The following is a 23,534-nucleotide window of genomic DNA, read 5'->3' as shown; positions in this document are numbered from 1 at the left end:
CAAATGTTGTCAATAAACCTATCAGAGGCTTCCAAAGACATGACATCATCATCCGGGCTTTCCCAAATTGTTTAAAGGCATAGTAATCTTAGTGTATGTAAACTTCTGACTTTAAAGAAAGTAATACAAATTGTCTAAAAAAAATCCTTTTCTCATTATTCTGGCATTTAGCAAACAGAAATAATTTAATAATTTAATTTTTTAATCCTAATTGACCAAAAACAGGAAAAGTTTAATCTGATTTAATGTTAGACGGTGAGAAAAAAAGTTTATGTGCCTTTTTATATAGTGTATGTAAACTTCTGGTTTCAACTGTATGTCGCAAATGCTATGAGAAAATTGGTCTGTGCTATGAGGTTTTCACTCCTCATCGCACAGGTCCAATGGCAAAGTGAGAGAGGTGTGTGCGTGCCAGACACGCCGATAACACTTTAGGTTTGACTTGATGCCCCAAAAACCTCACTCTACTTTGATTTGAGATTTGAATTTCATGCCAAATTCATTTATTTCTTATTTCTGGTACACTTTAGACTCAAGCAGAATGTTTTTTCCTCTCATCATGCGCAATACTGTGCGTCTGGGATGCGAGCGGCCACGCTCCGCGATGGTGAGAGAGAGACCTGCTGCAGCTCTTACAGACGGGGCAGACTCAGGGCAGACACAGTACAAGTGTCAATATGTTGAAGAGGAGCTCTGCTACAATCCCAAGTTTTATTTTAAGGCATGTAGGCTAGATGATGTTAAAAACGTGTATCTAATAGCTTACTTCTCCATTAGCCTCGCCCTTTCCAATTACGCATTCATGGTTGCAGTGAGTGGCTGTCAGTGAGAGGACAGAGCTCTCAGTCTGCACTAACTTCTCATTAAAGATTAATGTATAAAACCATGCATTTTTCTCCACTAATATCGTAGCTGCTGCTGTTTGGTTAACAAGAAAACAGGCGTCTGAATTTAGCATACAGGTCTGATATGACACTGACAGACAGACAGCAGTGTACAAGGGAGAGATGAGGGAGAGAGAGAGAGACAGGAGCATGGAGGAGAAGATCAATACAGCCCCACACTGCATAAACTTTGTTTATTGTTAGGGTAAAGACATGATTTAGAGATAGTTTTTTCTTAATTACTGTTGAACTCCATTAGTACTGATGTTATGATTACACTGTTCGACAGAAAAGAGCATCTGTGCGTTTACATTAGCTCTTTAAACATCAGAACCCAGTGTGATACTACAATAAGGACCAAACTCTAACAGTGTTTAATAAATGTCTAATAATGTTAGGAATGTTCTCCTATTACTATGAGTATCAGTAAATATATTAGGGGTGTCCAAACTATGGGCTGTGGGCCAACTGTGGCCCTTGGTCCTTTTGAATTGGCCTGCAAGAAATCCATTAAAAAGGCCCACATGAGAACATAAAACTTTACTATATTTCTTAGTTTGACTAGGAATGCACAATAATGGGGTTTCTACAACATGGGGATATTTACAAATTAAATTTAGCTGACATCAATACCAATATATATAAATGCATAGACCAAACACTTTAGTCCTTGAAACACAGTTTAAGCATGAATAAAGAAACATACTTCGGTCTCTAGAACACACTAAAGTTTAAGTTATAAGGATGAACACAGAAAGAGACTTAAGCTGTCTGTTGGTCCTGCCAAAAAAATAAATAAATAAATAAAATAAAGATGAATACAAACAAAAGGATTCCAGCGGCAAATAGCAGCACAAACTGAGTTAATTTGCTCCTCTGTCTGATCTCAAAGTCTGATTTCTAAATCATACTGCTCTAATCACCTTACACGGCTTACAAAACATGTTGGTTTAGAGATGTAACAAACATTGTATATATTGTGCGACAGGTTTTTGTTCTGTGCTACAAGATTGTCGACCTCTGTAGCACCAGCGCTATGGGCCAAAAAAGTTAACGTACAGCCCTGCGTTACCCATGTGCGTGACCCGGGTTCGAATCAAGCCTGTGGCCCTTTACCGCACGTCTCTTCCCACTCTCTTCCCTGTTTCAGAGTCTATCCACTGTCCTTCCTCTATCTAATAAAGGCATGAAAAGGCCCAAAAATAAATCCTTAAAAAAATAAAAAATAAAAATCATGAAAAATGATTACATTTACTGTTTTCTGGTACAAATCTCTGTTATTATACTTTCAATGACCTGTAGGACACCGTGGCTGATAGATTTGGGAAATTTACCCCATAATGAAAAAAAACACAGCATGTAACTGACTATAAACTTTCAGTTAAGGCAGTGATGTCAGCTAACAACAGACTGTACTGAGTCGAGTTTCTCCGTGATTTTATGCCATGGTAGAATTAGAGGGGTGGGATGGTACATGTCTTTCCCACTCTCTCTCCCCATATTTCCTGTATTTCTTCAGCTTTCCTATCAAAGTAAAGGTGTAAAGATGCCCAAAAACTAATCTTCAAATTCAGTTTTGTTAAAATGAGCAGGTTATCCCTCACCCCGCTTCAGTAAACAGAAAAAAAATAAAAGGGAAAGTCAAAGAGAATTCCAAAATTAATCAGTCTGAACTTAAAAAAGGGAAATATTTTCATCAAGACTGCCTTTTATGTGATGTTTTTCCATTTACATTCCTTTTTCTGATTCTTTATTTAAATCATGTTATATTTGAAACATCTGGTTTGATTTTAGAGCCCCCTGTAAAAATGTAAATAAGAGGGCACAAGAATGATGTTTTTGTTGTTTATCACCATTATATGCTTTTTTAGAGCATGATCAAATGAATAAAAGTAGGACTAAAGAATCCCTGCCTCCTGGATAGAAAAAAGTTCATATGAGACCTGACCTATGACCAGCAGTTAAATTATGTAAAAGTCAACTACAAGAAACTTGACAGGGGTTGTATAAAGAGGAAACTGTTGAATTGTTGGAGGACTTGGAACGGGATGCAGTATGAAGGGTGTGCATAATTAAAAAGCAACACTAAGATGATCACTGCACTCGGCCATTGCAGGCAGCATGGTCTGTTTTATTGGTATTATTTTATAAGGACTCAATTTCTTTTTATTTCTGCAATTCCTCTGCACTCTGCTGACTAAGCATTCATGGCAGCATAAACCAGCTTTAAAGCAATATATTTTTATTTGTTGAGTCTCTGCTGAGGTCTCTGAGAGCAAGGTTTTTAAAAGCTGTTCCAGCTCTCTGACCACAATTTCTATTCCAGCCTTAGTGAATTCATTCCTGTAACCACTCAATTTGTCAAACCTTTATTGTTTTTATTTTAAACTGAGTTTTTCATTTCATGTTTCTTTTTCATCCCTGATTAATTCTGTCAGTGTTCCCTGCTGCAATAACTGAATCTCAAACAACTTGTTGAAACAGGATCTCCTTAGACATTTCAACATGTTAAACTTCCAGGGGTTGCATGGGGCAACTGTGGCTTAGTAGGTAGTCTTTCAATCAGAGGTTGTTGGTTGGATCCCCAGCTCCTGCAGTCACATGCAATGTGTCATTGGGCAAGATACCCACCTCAGTTTGCTCACACTTTGTCAGTGGATGTGAATTGATGCCTTTAAATAGGATGGCCAATTCTCCATAGCAACCTCTGCCATCAGTGTGTGAATGGTGTGAAAGGGTAGATGTGACCAGTGGTGTAAAAGAGCTTTGAGTAGTCAGATGACTAGAAAACACTATACAAGCTCAAGTCCTTTACCATTTCCATTTCCAAACCCTCAGCTCACACTTTATAAAAAAAAAAAAAGATAAGATAATCACATTTGATTTGTGGATATAAAGAAAAACAAAACGTTTCGGATGTTGTTAGAAACCCAAGAAACAAGTGTATCTACTTCTCAAACTCTGGGAACTGTGAAGAGGAGGTGCTGCTGATAGTGAGAAAATTCTCTTTTGAGATTGGCCTTGAGTAATCAAGCATCTGCCTCCAGCGTCATGCTGGTGTATCTGTGACAGTCACCTGTGGCCTGAACGTTTTCACATCTAGAAGACACACTGCATTCACAGTGCTCGGTTCTCTGACTACTGATGGTGAAATCAGATTTTAATGTATATCAATCATAAAAATGATAAAACTTAGGGGTTAGGGTTAACAGCACAGAACATGACAAGCTTCGGGTAATGTGACTAACATGAAATGACCAGGGATCCTGGGTACATCACCATGCAGTTGTGAGACAATTTATCTTTTGGCTCTACGCCACTCTTTTTAGGGGAAACCCTTTTCAATTAGGAGTTTAAATGACCACCGTCAGTGTCCTACAATATGGTCTTTGCTGACTTGATATTTAAAGCCAAACAATGATCTTTTATGTTACTTGACCCAAAGGTACCCTTGGTACTGAACCTGCTCTTAAAATCCTTTAAGGGTTAAGAAATGGTCATGTTTGGGTTTAACTATCAAATAATGGTCTCTAGTAGTCGGCGGTTATTCTACTGGCTGAAAAGAATACTAACACAGCATGGATACCTAGTAGGATTGGTGATTTTATCACCTGAATGCTTCACTCACCTTGATGGTCACACTGCGCCCTGTGCTGTTGTCATGCATGAAGACTCGCAGCATGTGTGGGATAAGCTGAGGCAGGTAGAGCTTGAACTCTCCACCCAGTGCCACTACAATTTGTTCAATTAAAAGGATGATGGTGTTCTGCATGGGGTTGTTTGGCGTCCAGTACTCCTATAGGGCAAAACACAGTATGACAGAATTAACTGAATTATAAAAATGTTGTTTCTTTAAAACAGATAAACAGAAGAAAATGTTCTTTGCTTTGTACAACACATAAGGAAAATAGACTTCACTAAGTTGCTCATCAGAACATGTTCATCATTTTGCAAGCTTTTGCATTTTTTGACAAATTAGTACATTTTATTATTTATAAATAGGTGAAAAATTTAAGCAGTCTAATGTTAAAAGCACCACCATTGCAAACGGACAACTGTAGCTGTTCTAGCAACTTTAACACCTGTGCTAAATACGGCTGACCTAAATTGAGGGGCATCCAGTTTCAGAATATAAATTTTTACTATTTTCAGAGGGTACATCCAAAACACTACCTCATCTTTTTTGCTCTCATAAAGTACAGAAGGTTTTGTTGTTGTAAAAAATTGGGTCAAAATGTGCTCCAATCAATGATGCGAATGCGAGAGAGACACTGGACTGATTCTATCTGGAAATACAAAACTTTCACGTGCCAGAGGCAGAGAAGGAGAATCACAATACTGGATGGTGAGGAATGGAGACAATTTCCTGTCAAGTGGGACTGACATCACGTCTCTGTATGGCTTATGACACCAGTTTGAGGAAAAAGGAGGCATAGCAACTATGTCTACATTAGAGATAAAGGCAATTGGAGTTACAGTGGAAGACTTGAAGTCACGCAATGCGTCAATCAGTCAATGGGCTTCAGCTGTGAGATCTGGCAAAGGTGTTTTGTCAGAGACCAGAGGTCTTGAGCAGCCCCCAACTTCCTGCTTTCCCTGCCTGTGGCAGCTGAGCAGAGAGCAAGTGAGTGTACATCCTGAATGGCTATTCCAGCCCCCTCATCTGGATGCAGGAGCAGAGCTGGAGGAAAAATGAATAGATTCTTTGTTTCACTCACCATTTATTAACTCACAGGGACACGAGGTGCACTGATCCAGTTCTCTCAATTACTTTCTTCAGGAGGAGTTACCGGCATCTCAAAAGTGTCAGTAACAGTATTACTAATATTCCGATAGGAGGATAGTCATATGATATTTGGTGCCGCGCTATATGATTATGTGTTAAGAACGTGTGTTTGAGCAACTGCAAGGGATGTGACTTGAGAAGTTCTTCCACATCATGTGATAAAGGTGAATTTCAGGAGCCTCTATTTTTCTCTTTTAACATTTTCCTTTAAGTAATTAATCACACAGCGTGAAAGGAAATGTACCACAGAGCTATAATGCTGAAAGAGCATGAGTGTTCAGAACGTGGCGTTCAAAACAAAGAGCCAAAATAAAAAGGAGCATAAGAGAGTATTATCCAGTAAAAAATAGAAACACTATTTTCTCAGTACTGCAGCCTCTTTAATCTTGTTTGTTAAGTACTACACCACACATGATGTACACTGCCATGTGACAGCGAGCCAGACTTCATCCATGGGCCCCGAACACATTACTCCTAATAAGGAAAAGTGTTGAGCACAACTGAGCAAATTTAAGGGTTTGCAGCTGTTTGCCTGACTCACGAGAAAATAAGAGCAGGCTACTTATTGTTGTTTTGGGGTTGAGGCTAGGGTGGCAGGGGATTGTTGATTCTTGTACTTACCCTAATGAGGGTGAAGATGTCGTCCATGTAGGGACGGATGTGGATCTTTACAAAGCACACCACCATTCCCATCTGCTGGAAAAGGAACTGGAGAGAAAAAAGCACAAACACGGATAAGTAAGAGATTTGCATTTAAAATAATGACAAATAAACCAGACAGCATCCTTCCTCTTATTCAGAGACAATACCTACCTCTCTGATACTGGCGTCACAGACTCGGATGACATTGAGGAAAGTGGGCATGACCTGAGGGAGAAACTGGACGCACTTGAGACCCAGAGACTTAAAAATGAAGGTGACAGCCTGGACCACCATAGTATGGTGGTTAGAGAGTGAAGGGTCTCTCAGGATGCGCATCAGAGTGACAATCGCCACAGCTGGGTAAAATTCATCCAAGGGCAGGTTACCCATATTCACCAGCATCTCACTGGTGCTGTAGTCCGCTGTGAAGGGACAAACACAGAGAGAACAACTTTAATTTTTGTGCTTTAGTTCTGCCAAATATTAATCAAACACACCTTGTTGTGTCTTCTTTCTTGTGAGAAGTAGTGCAATGTGAATTATTGTCAGGGAATCACTTTGACCAAATAAATTCATGGTTGATCACAAACATTAACTAATGAAGTCAGTAATAATGGGGGTTTATGCTATGGTATTATCTATATGAGAACTTGACAAGAAAATCCCTTCTAGTCCTGCACAGCAGTAGAATTGTCAAACCTTTTAGCTTATGCATTACACACAAGTAGTTTAGCATGACACGATTTGACAGAAATTAAATTGCAGAACCATCATGATGAAAAAAAAAAACATTGTTACTGCTAACAATGTTATGAAACTCTTGCTAGATATGTCTGAAACTATCAACGCAATAGCTGTCCCACAGTCTTTGCAGGTCAGCACTTTAGGAATCATCCATGCATCAGTATTTGTCAATATCTGCCCCCTCAACCAACACTGGCAAATGGCAAGTAATGTGACATAAACGGTTATCAGTGTCCATTCAATTTAATTCAGGGGTGTGGTACACCACACTACTGAATCAAAGGAGAAATATTTTTTAACCAGGAAGAGAAAACAACTTCTGCATTGACTAAATTGTTGTTTTAAACAATGTTTTCAGTACTGGCCTTAATATTCACAATCTGTGCATTTCTGAAGCAAGTATGTTTATGGTATTACCAACTAAAAGATATTTTGTACACTTTTGCATGATTCACCCCACAACAATCCATAAACTAGAAAAGCACTCAGAGAGCACAGACCTCCGCCATCAGCCCTATCTCCCAATAGTAAAGAATCCTTGAAAAACATTCCTGGATCCAGATGGTGATCCGGATCACTCCCAAAATCTAATTCACCGATTACTCCCTCCCTGGTGGGGTGAAAACACAGTAAGGCAAAGCATTGGCTTCGCTACGTGTGGACTGTCATGGCGGAAGCACCCATGGTCTCACCAGACGACTAGAAGTTATGGCAGAGGGTGAATATTCCTCCATTCCTCTCAGCATTGTGAGTATTCTTGCTACAATTCGCTGTCTTTCTCTCTGTTACGCTCCAACTCATCGCCTCGACCGGGCGTGTCTTTGAAACTCTATAAACTCCAAAAATTTGACTAGAAACACACCCAAAATGCTGCTGGGATTGAAATTACTCATGTCCGCCATCTCCAGGTGTTAAGTGGTAACAGCGTAGACCTCTGCCATTAGCCCTATCTCCCAATAGTAAAGAATCCTTTAAAAATTTCTGGATCCAGACGGTGATCTGGATCAGTCCCAAAATCTAATCAGTTCTTCGTTATGCCATTTCTGACATTTCCTGAAAATGTCATGAAAATCTGTCCATGACTTTTTGAGTTATGTTGCTGACAAACTAACTAACCAACAAACAAACAAACAAACAAACAAACCCACCCGATCACATAACCTCCTTGGCGGAGGTAATAACATTTTATTATGACAAAAATACCCCATAAAGCCACAAATACCTTTGATAACAAATCTCCTACTTTTTCTAAAATTTGAAGGGAAGCTTTCTGTCGGTTATAAATCAGCAAAGACAGATGAGCTTGTAAATAATCCTTACCAATGACCAGCAGCTCTGCTGCTGTGCTATTAGCATCACTCATGTCTACTTGCATGGAGTTTGCGCCTTATAATGGTCACAAATGATGAACTGAATTGCCATAATATACAGTGTTTTCATTTGGTTAACACAAAAATCAAAAACAGGGCATAGGCACTTCAGATTAAGAAAACATAATTACTATTCTCTGATATATTCTTCACATATGGGCAATTAACTGTGGTGAAAGGAACATTAGTGCTATCATTAAGGCATAATGACCTTTACTTGTCACTTTACCAGACTTTTTTGTTGAGAACTGCTAGTGGCTCATGGATAAATGGACAAGCCTTCTATTCCCCCTCTGAGAAACTGCAGCAGCACAGATAAGCCTTGCTGCTCTCACTGCTCTAACATGGAAACCAAAATCAAAAGCAAGAAGTTCTGCAATCACTCAGTGCAGTGATGGCTAAGAGTTTACAGAATATAAAATGAAAAAATTAAGAATTTATGAATGAAATATTCACATTTTTCTTTGATTAAACATGAAATGTTTGAAGAAGACATTTCAAGGCTACTACCGCACCCCCACATGTGCCTTTGTTTCATTTCTGAGTGCCTTGTATTTGTACTTCTGAGTCTAAAATAAACAGATTCATAAATAAGTGAAGTTTTTGGGTTTCTAAACTAACAACAAGATGCAACAAAGGCTGGTTTCCAGCTGTTAATACACACTACAGACTAGAGGGCAACTTAAAAAAATTAGCAGACAGTAACAGCTTTGAAAGAACATACATAAAGAGCCAGTCTTATACGACATCAACAAGTGGTTCACATTTACAAAAATGGGAAAGACTCCTGTTTTTGGATCACAGGTTTTGTTTTAACTTAAGCCAACACTAGCGTCAGTCAGGTGATAAACCTTTCCTCAAGCCAGACAGTAGAAAGCACGTCCAGGCCTATTCTTAAAAATATGAGCTTTCCGTATAACCTACTTCTTACTTCTCCAAATGTGATCTTATCATTACTAGTGCTGGGGCTTAATTTATGACTAAGTCCAATTCCAACTCCAGCTCCATCAGTCCAGCGCTCGTGATCACCTCAAACAGCCAATCATGCCGTCATGACACTAAAAGCCCATTATTCAGGCATCAATCCTCCAGAGTGTAAGTCTCAGTATATTAATCATGATTTATTGCATCCTCGACAAACCCTTGTGCTATTGAAATCCACACTGTGTCCTTCACAGAGTACAGCTGAAAACGCCTCTGGTGCATGTCGTAAAATTTGACAACAATAATGTTCTGATGGGAAAAGAGACCTGATACTGTTGGCTTGTTGCTGTTGATTCTGGCACAGACATTTATGATATCATTGGACAACAAATCAAATAAAGACTTTTCTTTGTCTAATAAGCCAGAGCCTGATTACAGTAGTTGATGAATATGTTCTGTGCGTTTTAACTAAAGAACAAAGGAAAAGCATTTCTGTTTGCCAGTATAAACATGTTTTTTTTGTTTCTTACACTTTGTTGTCAGTAAATGCATGAATCTATTTACCCTAAGCACAGGATATGCATGGATTTAACAAATGAGACAAAAGAGGAATGACTGATCAGACATGTCCCTTCAAGGCTAAACAGAACCAACTTTAATCCGAGTGAAAAAAGACGCCTCCTCGTTAAATTTAACTAGACCGCTGCAATGGAACAGCAAGAGAACCTGATGCAGATGTGGTTCCCTGCTGTGCCAATGTTCCGGCAAAAAAGCAGGTCATCCAGCTAAAAAGGCCAAAGCTGGGTCAACTTTGCACACCTACATCCTGAACGTTTGAATAAAGCGAGTTAGACTTGTGATGATTTGCAGTATAAAAACCCAGACAGTTGGATCACTTCAGTGTAAAATTCTGGAGGACTCTGCATCTAATAAACCTTCAGAAAAACACCCATACCAAGACAGCCCTTTTATTTTCTGTAAACCAGTACCATTTTTGGAATGAACACCCAGTAATCTCACTTTATCCTTAAATTTAGATGTCACTATGATGGCTACAATCTGTATTAAAGGTGCAATACGTAAATTTTTCACAAAGAAATGTCTAGATAATTGAAAAATAATTAAACCTATGTCTTTTATTGTTGAGTACTACCAAGACTTAAAATACTTCCAATCATTTTCAAAGCCACAGAAATCTTTAATCTTTTGTCATTGTGACAGGGTGTGTCTTGCATTGACAAGATTTGTCCTATACTAATGCTGCACTGATGCAGTCCAAGCTAGAGGTGCACCGATTTAAACCAATATTTAAAATAACATTTTATCTGATTGCCAATACAGATGCTTATGGTTTTTGCAGTTACTTTTTTGATGTTAAGCCTGTCACACACCACAAAATGATCATGCAGATTTTGGTTGTTTATTATTTTGCCAGATTTTTGCGTGGTGTGACATGTGTCAAGAGTGAGCCACTTTGACTTGAAATCAGTGATATTGAACATGTTTAGTACTTTTAAGATTTGATGAACAAGATTTTGAGTATTAGAGACAAGACTCTGACTGTCAGCAAACAGAATCTATTGCTGTGTTGAACATCAATTTGAAAAATCTTGTAGAGTGTGGCAGGTATAAGTCTCTCAAAATGCCGATACAGACACAAACCGGGGTTTGTTCAACAGGTCACTTCTTCTGTCTGATAAATAAGACCTATTCGCTGTCCATTTTAGGCTGAGTCTAACTATAAACACTCCCTAATCCATCTGATTAAAGGTTTATCCATAAAGGACAAAAACAGCCTAAATAACATTGTTATAGTCTGCTCCAAGATCATCAGAGTCGGTCAAAGAGACTTGTGTTCCTTTAGAGAGATTCAGCAAAAGAGGAAGACAATATACATTAGCCAACCTCAACTTATTTTGTTCGTTGTTACCATGGACCTCTGAGTCAGACCAACTTATACTCTTTAATCCTTTCTGCTATCAGGTTGCAGAACTCTGACAGCAGTCATTTCAACTGACTTTTTTAAACTGCTAGACATTCATCTGTCTACCTACTGACATTATTATGTATATATTCACTGATGTAATCATCTTGGACCATTAGGGTCTTCCCTAAGCTCTGTTTGTTTATTTGTCAGTGGTGGCAAGCTGTAACATATCACATGATAGTGATGACAGTGCTGTAAATTACTCTGTAATATAAAATTTCATATGACAGATCTTCATTTGGAGGGGAAGCAGCAGGGAATCATTGCAATGATTCCTTGCTACACTTGACATCACCTTTTGCCTTTGTTATTGTTTATACTGAGAGCCCCGTGGCAGTAAGTTTACATCCTATGTGTTTGAGCTTTTAAGGGAAATCTGAGAAAAAGCATAAAAATATATGGCAGTCATGCTGAGAACTAGAGAGCAAAACATTTTTAATTCCTGAAAGAACCCAAACTAAACAGTTGCGGCGTTTTTACTTTTATGATGCATATTTCCCTTTTGAATAAGCGGTTTTATAAATGTTTGTCTGTGAATGAAAACACAAATGGGGTCAGTCTGTCCATTTTTCTCTGCAGGGCTATCGACTTTTACAAGGCTTGTGAGCGTACAGACGTCTGATTTTCAGCATTTCACTGGCCCTCTGCAGGAGTTCAGTTTCAGCTGCTCCAGTTCTGTCTCCCTTAAGACCCTGGACTATAGACATAACAGATTGGCACAGAGCTTGTCAGGCTAAAGAGGGTAGCTTTGTTGTTGAATCTTTTATTATTCCGGCCTTCACCAAGTCTAGATTAATGGTCATGATAGATGGCTTCACATCTGTATCCAAGGGATGCAAGGGAGGCAGCAGGACTGCAGTAATTCAAGCATCAACTGTGTAGGACAGGAAAAACGGTACTGCTTCCTTGCCATAAAAACAGATGTAAATACAGTGACTTACTGAGAACGTATACACAACATTTCATCTGCTTTATTACCCCAACTGTCTGTAGTGAAGTCATTGAAGTCAGGTGAGGAGACTGGCCTAGACTATGACCTCCCACATAACAAAAGACATGCTGTCAAATATTGCAAGAGCTCCAGACACCGACCCTGACTAATCTGCCAACAGATGCACAGCCTCCAGTTCTGGTCACAGTCCATTTAGCGGGAGAACTAACTGGTAAAACCATTACAGTACTGTCCGAGGTCAGAGTCTGAGACACAAGACTGGATCTGACAAGAGAACTCCTGCGTTCTCGATACACAATGCCCATGACGAAAGACAGACGAGCCGTTTTATTGTCGTTGTTATGAATTTTCAAGATCTGTAGAAGATGACAAGCTTTAAGTGACAGCTTGAACTTTCATTGTGTTCCACCATCAGGTCAAACATTTCCATCCATGTCAAAGCCCCTAGAACTACCATAAGAGTGTCTGACGTTTGTCACATTTATAGCAACAGTAAAAATGAGCACAGCAGCTTTCTAGCTTTGTAAAGAACATGATATACAGTTTGTTTTTTCTGTCAAATGTAAGAAGGTGAGATCTAGCGCAAGGCTCTGAAACCTGAGCGTCAAGTTGTTTTCATTTTTATAAACATGGTACATAAACTTTTCTGAAATATCAAGAAAACATCAAGAAAATGTCAGGACAGCTAACCAAAGTTTTTCAGACATTCATCCCTCACAGGCCATATAAACACTTGCACAAAACCTGAATGAGGTGCATATGTGAATGCAAAAAGCAGAGTTTTCAACCTGACTTCAGTCTGAAATTTACCTGCCAGTCCCCTGATATTCTCCCCATCCCTCTACTGACTTACAGGCAAACTGTACTGTACACAAATCCTACTTCATCTTGTTTCAGCACTGCAAGTAAAAGAGTTTGAAGTATCCTTACGACACATCCAATGATCACACCAGTTACTCACTTATCCATAGTATAAATGTCATCACCCTTTCTTAATCTGCAGCGAGTTTTCATGACTTTTACCTACAGCATTCAAACACCTACAGAAATTTTACTGTGGGGTTGGCAGGAAATCATCAGAGAGTAAAAATCTGCCATTTGCATTCACAAATGTAGTTTAACCTGGAATTGTGTGATAATATGAACACACCATAGGCTGTTACTCATTCTTAAGGTTATTCCTTTTTAAACAAGAGCTTGAGCTATCTGAAATCACTGTTTTAAGCAGTAAATGTACAGTCTTTACTGGTCTACTCTGATTTTGGTTGTGGGACAGTTCTAAAATTAAATTGTTGTGGATTCACGCCGTTTTATTACTGAAGGTCCTGTGCATGTTTATCATTATTTGTAGGATCTGGGCCAATCCAAGAAGACCTGTAGTGAGCACTGAGCACCAGAATCACATAAAGGCTTGAATTATTTTTGAGTGAGATGAAAAGAGCTTGTATCATATCTCCTGATGTAATAAGTAGTGAAAAGACCAAAAACTAGAAGAGGCAAACTTAGCAGAAACTACTTATACAGCCTCCAATATGGAAGTGTGGAAAAGACAACATTAAAGGTATGTTCAGTGTATTATGTGTGAAAGACCTTAAATTATGGCTTGACAGTTTGAGAAATAATCTAATTGCAATTTTTTGCAATGATTTTGAAGTTCCTCATCTTGTGTATTTTCCCAGCAACTCTATGAAATAAATCATTCCATAATCAACACAAAATTCAACAGATTAAACTAGTGTTGAATGTTTTTTTTTTTTAAATATCATTGCAATTTTAACTCATACTGGATTTTTCAAGTAGGAACTGTTGTATTGAAGGAATCATCATTTTGATGTCATTCTTATTTTGATGGAGAATAAATACCTACAAACACAAAGAAAGCAGGATGGTTTGCAAGCTATTCTAAAATAAATGATACTTGGACTTTTGCAAAACGTATAGTGCATAAAATATGTGCTGCAATTAAAATATGCTGGTTTGTAGAATGTGTCTTATGTTAGCAGAACTGGCACAGATTAGCCTCCACATTTCTGGGCTGAATATATCATCATATAACGCTTTGGTTATACACGAGTATAATAATATAATTTATTCCCATTTTCCAGATCAAAATAGTGCTAAACCAGTGGTTTTCATACTTTTGTTCCCAAGGCACACCTGAGTTCAAGTCAAAATCTCAGGCCTCTTTCGTATCCATGCACAATAAACTTTCTCACATGTTACATTACCTTATGGTTTAATCCACGGTGTTCCAAGGAGATGTTATAGGTAAACAGCGGTTGTCTATAATGGATTAAGGGGCATTCTGGCAGTAAGGCCATGTAATCATTAAGAACAACTACACTGGCTTCTCATGGTTGGTGGCTGCATCATAGTTCAGAATTGAGGGGTCTTCTCAACAAAAACTGATCTCCATAAGGTGCATTTACTCAACTGTAAACCCTCATTTCTGTTTCATTTTTACATACTGAAGAAGAAAAGATGTTTAAAATGGACAATGCCTTCAAGCCTCAGGCTGCTGCACGCTCCAAAAATGCTTTGCATGTATTCACCTCCACTCACTTTGCAAAGCCGGAGGGCATCGCCACTTTTAAATACTGCTTTTCTCTCTCAATGTGTGAAATTCAACCATTAATTCATTGAAGTGGTTCACTACTTAATAACTAAACATTATCAAATGCAGTAATAGTTGAAAAGACTCTTCAATTTGAAAAAAAGCAAAGAAGTGGAGGCGGGAAAGGGATGGCAGAGCTGAGCTGAGCTGAGACAGTACCATGAGGCAATTTCCAAGCTTTAAAAAAGGAAGTTCATATTTATCTCTCTCTCTTTAGGCAGCATATCTTCATTAATGAAGAAGTAGCCATGTTGACAGGATAATCATAATCCAGTTGAGTCATGACACCAGTGAAGATGCACCGTCAAAATAAACTCCTCAAACAGAAGTAGTATAAGTGTAATATCTTGGACAAAAAGCATTTGGGCATATGTATTTTTCCCTTTTAAATGATGTCTAATCAGATTCTCACAAATTTATGAAATCAATTAGGGATTAGAAATGTCAGTTTAGACCTGTAGAGATCTTTACTTGTTTAGAAGTTCATCTGATGAGGGAATGTCAGCGCAGCAGGGGAAGGAGAAACTCAATGGGAAAAATATGACCCAGATGTGGAAACTGTCAAACTTACTGAGGACAGTATTTTGACAAGATTTTATCTGATACTGGAGAGGTAAGAAAATGCCTCAAGAATTAGGAGGTGCCTCATAAAGCCTGGGCTTTCTTTGAGGATGGCCAGAGGCAAAATATACTCAATCAGTTTGAGATTAACTATATTTAGTGCCATAAATATGTACAGATTGTATTAGCAACAATTCTAACACACAGCATTACTTGAAGAAATACATTTAAAATGATCCATCCATTTAAGAAATCCTTTAAGAGCTGTCAGTCTAAAGTGGGTCATCTTAAATTAAATCCAGTTGTGGTTCTATTTCCCTCTGAACTGGCAGAACCTCACTCTGGAGGTGGTTTAGTAGGGTGTAGGTCAGACAGAAGCCAGAAATTCAATCCTGAAAGGACGAGGCCTCCAACGAATCAAAAACCCAAACGCAGGGGCAAGACCTCTGAAAAGTGTGTTTAGTCAGGAGTGAGCAGACGTATCACCTCACTGTGCTCATTTCTAATGAGCTGTAGATTTATGAAATGTGAAACGGCCAAGCTGTAAAGTGTTTTTGGCTGGACAGAATATCATTGGCTTTAGGTGAGCCAGATTCAGCAAATCAAATAACTGTGGATGAAATCAGCTTCTTTATAAAGTGATCAGATTGTGACCACAGAAAAAACTGAGCTGCTAGAGTGAGGAGGTGTTTATTCACAGCTCTATGCCCAGAGCTGACTTGGGAAAAACAGCAAGGATTCTGCATGTGCATTTGAATAAAAATATGTAACAATACATTTAAATCACACTTGTCCAAAGGTTAAAAAAAAACAACTAGTTTTGCTTAATTTTACAGTCTTAAATTTAGTGAAGTGTAAAACACTGTGCACCACTTTTTGCAGCTACTTTAAAGTATGATCTGATTTATGATCTGACTCTTTTTCTCTTTAAATCAGCTGTTAAATAAATGATTCACAAGCAAGAGAAAAGGTGTGCAGCTCAATCCCTAGCTGGCATCTCATAAATCCAAGTCTGCATTGACTTTTCTGAATGACATTTACATATTTCCTCTTAAATGCAGACTGCCATTTAAGTTTTCTGGCCTTTAAAACTTAAGTTGTTTGTTCTGGTGAGTTACCTCATAGTCCATCGTTGTGAAGTGTGGAATGTCTAAGTTGTGCTGTGCCTGAACGAATAAATTAGCATGTTTTATTGAGCAGGCTCACATTTTTATTAGAAGTGAGCAAAATAGTTCAATTTTTGACTCGTGGACTAGAACATGAGCATAGTTCACTCTAGGGCTGGGCAATTAATTGCAAATCAGATTAAATCACAATATGGACTGCTGCAATTTTCAAATCGCAGAAGGTGTAATATTTCTTTGACCTGAAATTTGCACCAAAGTACCAGTTTAAACCCTTTTATTTTGCTGCAGAGATGTTATGCATTACATATCACACAGTCATTCAAGTGCCATTTTTTAAGAATAGTCTACAAAAAAATTCTACTTTCTTCAGGTTTGTAGGTTTTTCTTATTGAATATGAGAATGACATCAAAATTATCACTCCATGCAATACAAGAATTCATGTCTGATTTGCAAAGCGAGTCAAAATCCTCCCAATTTGATATTTTTTCAAAATTATTTAGCAATTGTTTTATCTAATATTGTGTTGGTTATAATACAGAATGATTTATTGCTTGTGTTTGTTGTAAAATACATAAGATGAAGAATTTCAGAAATAATTGCATTTCAAATCACAATATTGGGGAAAAAATCGCAATCATAATATTTTCTCAAATTGTTCAGCCCTAGTTTACTCTAGAGATAGCAGACGACGGCTCATAATGCAATGGTACTGAGAGTTTTCAGCTCTGTGCTGAAGTTGGACTGAGTGCGCCTGGTGTGCATCCTGCTTATCAATACACTCAGACCTGAATGTTAAGTGCATTAACACTTCTGGTAAGCTTTTCAAAGTAAAAGTCCAATCTGTTACTTTTTTCTGTGATGAGACTACCCATGTTTTCACACAGTACTTTAAGTCTCAAATAGTTTCTGGTGCAGTTATTTTGTTATTAAACTGACATGCAAAGTTGTTAAGCTCTTTTTTTGGGGGGGTACCTGCTTAACTTAAAAAAAAAATCATAAATCTCCTTTTCCGTTTCCACTAGCTATTAAATTGAGAAATTTCAGCTTATGAGTGACAACACAAAACCACCCCTCAACAGGTAGAGTCAATGGAAAAAAACCAGTAAAATTAAAGTGATAAATACATCATGTATTTGACATGTATTAGTTATGATTTAGTTGAGCACACAGCTCACTTCTTTCCCTTCAAAAAAAAAAACAACCTTTGTTATTTTATAAACCAAACAAATTCGTACAGTTCATAATTTTATGGCCTCAATTTGGGTGAATCAAGACTGCAGGAAATTACTCTTAATTGAAAATGTATTTAAAACAAACAAAAAAACTTGAACTAGATCACAGGGACCTTCTTTCAGAATTGAATCTGTGTGAACTGAGCTTTGACCTTAACAACTTGATCTGTGCACAGCACTGTCTAAGTCTGCAGCAATGTACACATGTGTACTTCCTTGTTGGATCTGATAGAGCTGTTAGTAGTGTTTATCTACAGATATCTTCATATGGCCTGAATCTGACCCCTAACCCTGTCATTAGGGAGAGGTTTAGAGTAGTTAAAAACCATTATTGGAAAAGTTTTTACATTTTTTACTTTACAGACTTTGCAGCCAAGAATATAACTCAAATTCCTACTTGTGTGAGGCTTACAACCCTAATATACTTTTGGTTTTTAAGAAAACCAAATCATTGCAAGAACTTGACTTGGTTGTAACGATCTCAGACTTACCTGAGTCCTGACTGGACTTGGACTCAGAAAGACTGACAGCTGAGGCGTCTCGGGACTGATCAATCATGCCAATGTTGACTTTGTGCTTGTAGGGGTCCAGAGCTCCAAGAAGACCCAGCACCCTGATAGCCTGTAAGAAAAACACAATACACACCACATTAGTAATCTTCCAAAGAAGCTTCAGTAGGAAACCTCCATAAAGACTCTCAGACTTGAAGGCAACTGTGAAGAAATCAGTCTGATCTGTACTTGTTCAAAGCCAGTGGCTGCCAACCTTTTTTCCTGTGAGCCCCCCTATATTCATCTAAGTAAAGTTTATCTCCCAGGACCCACATGAAAAAAGTGATCCGTTGCTGCCAACTGTTTTTGTTGTTTAAATCCAAGCAAAATAGACCAACACATAACAGTTCTTACCAAAATCTCTTTGTATGAACTGTTTCTAAGTGTTTCATCATGATTTTTGTTTGTATGTGCAGATCAAATTTTAACAACCTCAGAGCAGACAGAGCCTTGCACCCCCTCAATATCTTTGACATCTCCTAAGGGGGTCCCAGACCCCAGGATGGAAACCAACATACTATGCATTAAAAAGCCATTTTTGATTTGCTATACCTTGATCAATGAAAACAATATTATCACTGAAAAAGCCTCTGGTGATCCACTTGTGACCCCCTAAGCTGTTGTTGTTATTACTGTTAATTTTCACTTCATTGTTGTTAAATGGCTCTATGTGTGCTATTATAAGAAATATCATGCAACTACATTTGCCTTCATTTTAACTTGTGCCTTTTTACTTCAACAGGTTTGTTTTGTATCCTGTTTACATAAAATTAAAAATAAGTACAAAAAAATTTTTTGAAAAAGTAACATAGTATCATCATGCCCTTAGCTCAAAAAACTGTTAAAAAATAGCAAAAATAGCATCATGATTAGGACTGGGAGATTAGGCAAAAATTAAGAATGACATTTTATTGTTTTATATCCAATAATTATCAGTGCCGACCTATACTTCCTGATTACAGATCAGTCCTTGTTATCACATGCCAACACACTGAGGTTTTAAAATCTTAAATAAGAACGAGAAGTTTCTTCTCCTCTGCAGAAAAGCGCTGTCTGATGCTACAGCGTTATTTACACTTGGCTCCTGAGCAGTTTGTTTTCTATATGTGCAGCATAATATGGCTCATGTGTCCGAGTCTGTGCCAACTGCCAAGCAGGCCAACAGCCTTATAAAAATGAGACTCTAGCGGGGGGGGGGTAGAAAGGCCAGAACTAACAAATTTAAACACAAATTCTTTTACACAAAAACAACTGTTATGATTATTTAAAAGAGTTATAGCATGATTTCTGGTAATATGTGCAAATCTAATACTAACAACCTCAGGGCAGACAGAGCCCCCCCCCCCAAGGGCGTCCCCAGGTTGGGAACCAAGGGTTAGGTAATCAATATAAAAAACTGATGCTGCTCTTGTTGCAAAGTCACTTCAGTGTCCAAGTTTGCCTCCATGGCACTTACATGTAGAGAAATGGATGGGGAAGTGTCATGTGACCACCTTTTTTGGGGGTTTCCAGGCAGGCTACGTGCCTTGCAACACGTGGCTGTCTTTCAATTGACTACACAATCAGTAGTGTGAATTTGAATTACTAAGGGGAAAAACAAAATAACTGACACAGCAGGTTTACTTCAGTTTGAGGCCCTAAATGTCAGTTTTGATTATTTCTCAATGAAGTACCCAACACTAACAACAATCCTCTTAAAAACAAAGAGAAGACAACAACAATGTGCTTAAAAAACAAATGCATGCAAAACTTCACACATGTAGTTGTGAGAATGGATGTAAGGCACATTTTGTCCTCTTTGGATTTGCTGGTCAGTGGCAAAAAGCCTGCAGTTGTTTGTTCAACAGTTAAAAGAAGAAAACCACTTGCTTGTTGTACAAGACTGAAGTTCATTCGCCCAGAGCTGAGTGTCAAGAGTATTGTTGTGGCACAGAGTAAAAAGTCAACCTAGCCTGCTGATGTTCATGTATAATTGGTTAATGAGCTCAACAGTATTTTCAATGTATAAGAAAATGGATCCAAGGGCAAGAGTTTCCAGAGCCAATGCTCACGTGCCACACAGCATGCACAGCAACAATGTGCTCTCTAAGACCCGCATAATGTTATACACAGGGCAAGGAAAAAAATGAAAATTGTCACTTACATCACAGCTCAATTCTTAGGAAAGAGTTCCCATATAATGATGGAAAATGTGTATAGCCACAGACTGTATGTTCTCCTGCGATTGTAATTCACCAGTCAAAGCTAATACATCTAAACAGAGCTTCATGTGTTTAGTAGATGTTGACAGGTTGGGTTTCTGAATCTACAATAAGTCATTGAGCTGCACAGTTGGGTTCCCACTATGAGAACGCTGAGGAAAACGAAGGCTTTGGAGCCAAGATGGAGGCTCACGTGCATACCTCTCTCCTGATGCCCTGGTTCTGTTCCGTCTTCAGGAAGTTGAGCAGCACCTCCAGTAAGGAGGGGTACTTGCGGTAAGGCTCGACCACATAGCCTGTACTTGCCACCTGCTGGCCCAGTGTCCACAGCGCCACCTTGTCGAAAAACATAGGCAGATTGTGTTTGAGCTAGGACACCTATTGCATTCTTATTCATGTTATTCAAGTATTTTTTTCTGTGTTTGATTTTTATCCATGTGACTGTTGAATACTTTTAATCTCTCAGCTTTGCTACAGGACACAATCCTTTCAAAAATAAAAATAACTAGAGCAGAAAGTTCAGATACTTTCTGAGTGACTTTGAATGTTTACAGAAATTTCATCCAGTTACATTTTCAGAAACGGTCCAGTATTTACCATAACTAAGAAATAAATATTTTTCAGGACTTGAAGTTGTGCTGAGGAGAAATGGCAAATACATAATCCCATCCAGATGAAGCTGATTTTTGTCCTTAATGTACCTGTCGTTTGGCCAAGGAGGAGGAGTCCTGCAGCATGTCCATGATGATCGGAAAAAGTTCATCCATCCACTTCCTCATCTCCAAGCCGCTCACCTGATAGGACAGGGAAGGAGAACAAATCAAAACAAGGGAAACTTATATCCTCTCCAAATTACTGTCAGTGAAAATTACTTAAATGTTAAAGGGCATCAACTATTACTTCTGACATTCAAATGGCTAGTTAACAAAAGGCAGTCTCAATCTGACAGCATAAAGCCCTTATATGTAGAATCTGACGGTAATAAGCATTGTCAAAGCATTCTGAGAGAATTTGGGGTTTTGGTTTTTAGTTAGTTTGTGTAGAAATGTCATGAACTTGCATCTCGAGGTCACATACAGCCGTCCTTCTCACTGTGCAGCCTGCAAGTCCATTTTTCAAATATCAAGAAATTGAAAATATGAAAAAATCTGCCATAAAAACATATGCTGGTACACTATACTACAATAGCCAGTGAGTATTATGTTCATTGCATTGAAAAAGCAGTTTAAATTGGCTTTAATTCTGTTAAGCTGAATAAATTAGGCCTCTTCATTCACATTTGCATGTAACTGCAGTTTTTTTTAGCATCATTGATTCCATTTTTTTGACCATGGAGGTTGCTGCTTTGTTGGACCACAACAAAGAAGAGGTGGAGGTCAATGTCAGACAATATATACGGAGTTAAACATTAAGCTTTCAAGCATATAAAGCTACTTTAATGCATAAAGGAAGCATAAAGGGGCCTTAAATGAAAATAAAATCAAGTTGACACTATAACTCAGGTTAAATCACAAAAGGCTTGCAGGCTAAGTGTGTCTTAAGCAGAGATTTTAAAGGGATCACTACCAGACTCAAACCTTTTTAAATTTTACACATACAGGCTTTTAGCTTGTATAAATCCCTTTGTTTCTGATGTTGCTTTCATCTTTCTTCCCTACATTTTTCTGAGTCTCCCTGTGCTGGCTTCTGAGCAGCTGTCCTCCTGCCTCTTCCTGTACTGAGTGCGCTGTGAAGGAATCTCCTGCACTGTATCTGACCTGCAGGGTCTGCCTGACTCCCACTGAGCTTTCCTGACTCGTCAGATGAGACCCTTGAAAGGCCTGGACAGTGTGGAGCAGAGACACACATCCATGGTTGGGGCTCTGCACTGTACTTTTCAAACTCACTGACTGACAGGCTTGTACTTCTTCATTAAACCTGATAAAGTGAGAGACTCAAAGAATGTAATCATGTGCAAAGGGCAAAGCATTCTGCTCAACCACCTGCAGCAAGAAAATTAAAATGAAGTACAGGACACATATCAGCTCAAATAACCTGCAGGGAATCTAAACATTAAATCTTGCCTTACCTGAGCCAACTCCCCGATAGTAGCGAGTACACTGATGACCACTCCAGGGTTGGGGTCTGGGTCTTTTAATTTAAGGATCAGAGCCTGCAACAACAGAAGATTAATGGGTTAAAGAACTCATTTCACTCCTGAGTACTCTTTGAATGTCATTATCAAACTTTTATCTTGTCTTTGAAACAAATCTTACACACTGATGATCAAAAGGATCATAACTACTGCATCAAAACAAAGTATGTTATCTTTCTTAGTTGACATTAGATTTTTATCTTGTTGAAAACTTGTGCCAACATTTCAAAAAAATTAACCATCTCTAATTGGACTTATTCTAGAAATAGCTACTGTGAGGAGAAGCCATTATTGGGGAGCAGAGATGGGGATTTATGCCACTGATATTGATACCATTATAAAGGCTCCATATCTATCCAACTCCTTATCTGCACCAATATTTTTCTATTATCTGGTGAAAAGAAGAGATGTCAATATGTTTTCCAGCTGGCATATCTATTTTATACTGCTGGGAAAACAAATTTCTCCTCTTAACAATCCAAGTTTATTCATGTTTTGAAGGTCCTACAAGGTTTATTTTGATGCACAATGCTGGTTTGCTTGTTGGCTGACTGTTCAGTTTTATTCAAAAACCTTTGTCTAATCAATACAGATTTGTGCACCACTGATTTTATTTGAAATAGTTTACTTGACTCTACTCAAAATCTAATATATATTTTTACAGGACCCCAGAGACTTAATAGCAGAATAAGCTCAAATGTTATTGATTTTCAGGTTTTGAAAAATGTGATATGTAGTCATTAATGGAACTTGGTTTCGATCCAAATTCTTTGTTAGGCACAAAATTCTTCCATTTCACAGTTCAAGTTTTGTTGATTGAAGAA

The 23,534-nt window shown here is 38.2% G+C and overlaps 1 protein-coding gene across 1 annotated transcript in view; it reads right to left on the bottom strand.

Moving 5' to 3' along the window:
• mtor (mechanistic target of rapamycin kinase) overlaps positions 1-23,534 on the bottom strand; it is a 172,724-nt gene that overhangs the window by 137,249 nt on the left and 11,941 nt on the right. The window contains exons 15-21 of the mRNA XM_041798734.1: positions 22,645-22,728; positions 21,278-21,370; positions 20,778-20,912; positions 18,316-18,445; positions 6,484-6,734; positions 6,292-6,378; positions 4,513-4,680 (exon numbers count right to left, since the gene is read on the bottom strand). Of these exons, the coding sequence (XP_041654668.1) occupies positions 4,513-4,680; positions 6,292-6,378; positions 6,484-6,734; positions 18,316-18,445; positions 20,778-20,912; positions 21,278-21,370; positions 22,645-22,728 (948 nt within the window). The remainder of the gene's footprint in view (positions 1-4,512; positions 4,681-6,291; positions 6,379-6,483; positions 6,735-18,315; positions 18,446-20,777; positions 20,913-21,277; positions 21,371-22,644; positions 22,729-23,534) is intronic.

This window comes from Cheilinus undulatus, linkage group 11, assembly GCF_018320785.1.
Source record: "Cheilinus undulatus linkage group 11, ASM1832078v1, whole genome shotgun sequence".
NCBI classification, from domain to species: domain Eukaryota; kingdom Metazoa; phylum Chordata; class Actinopteri; order Labriformes; family Labridae; genus Cheilinus; species Cheilinus undulatus.
The sequence above is the reverse complement of the archived record's forward strand: the minus strand, read 5'-3'. Positions and strand labels throughout refer to the sequence as shown.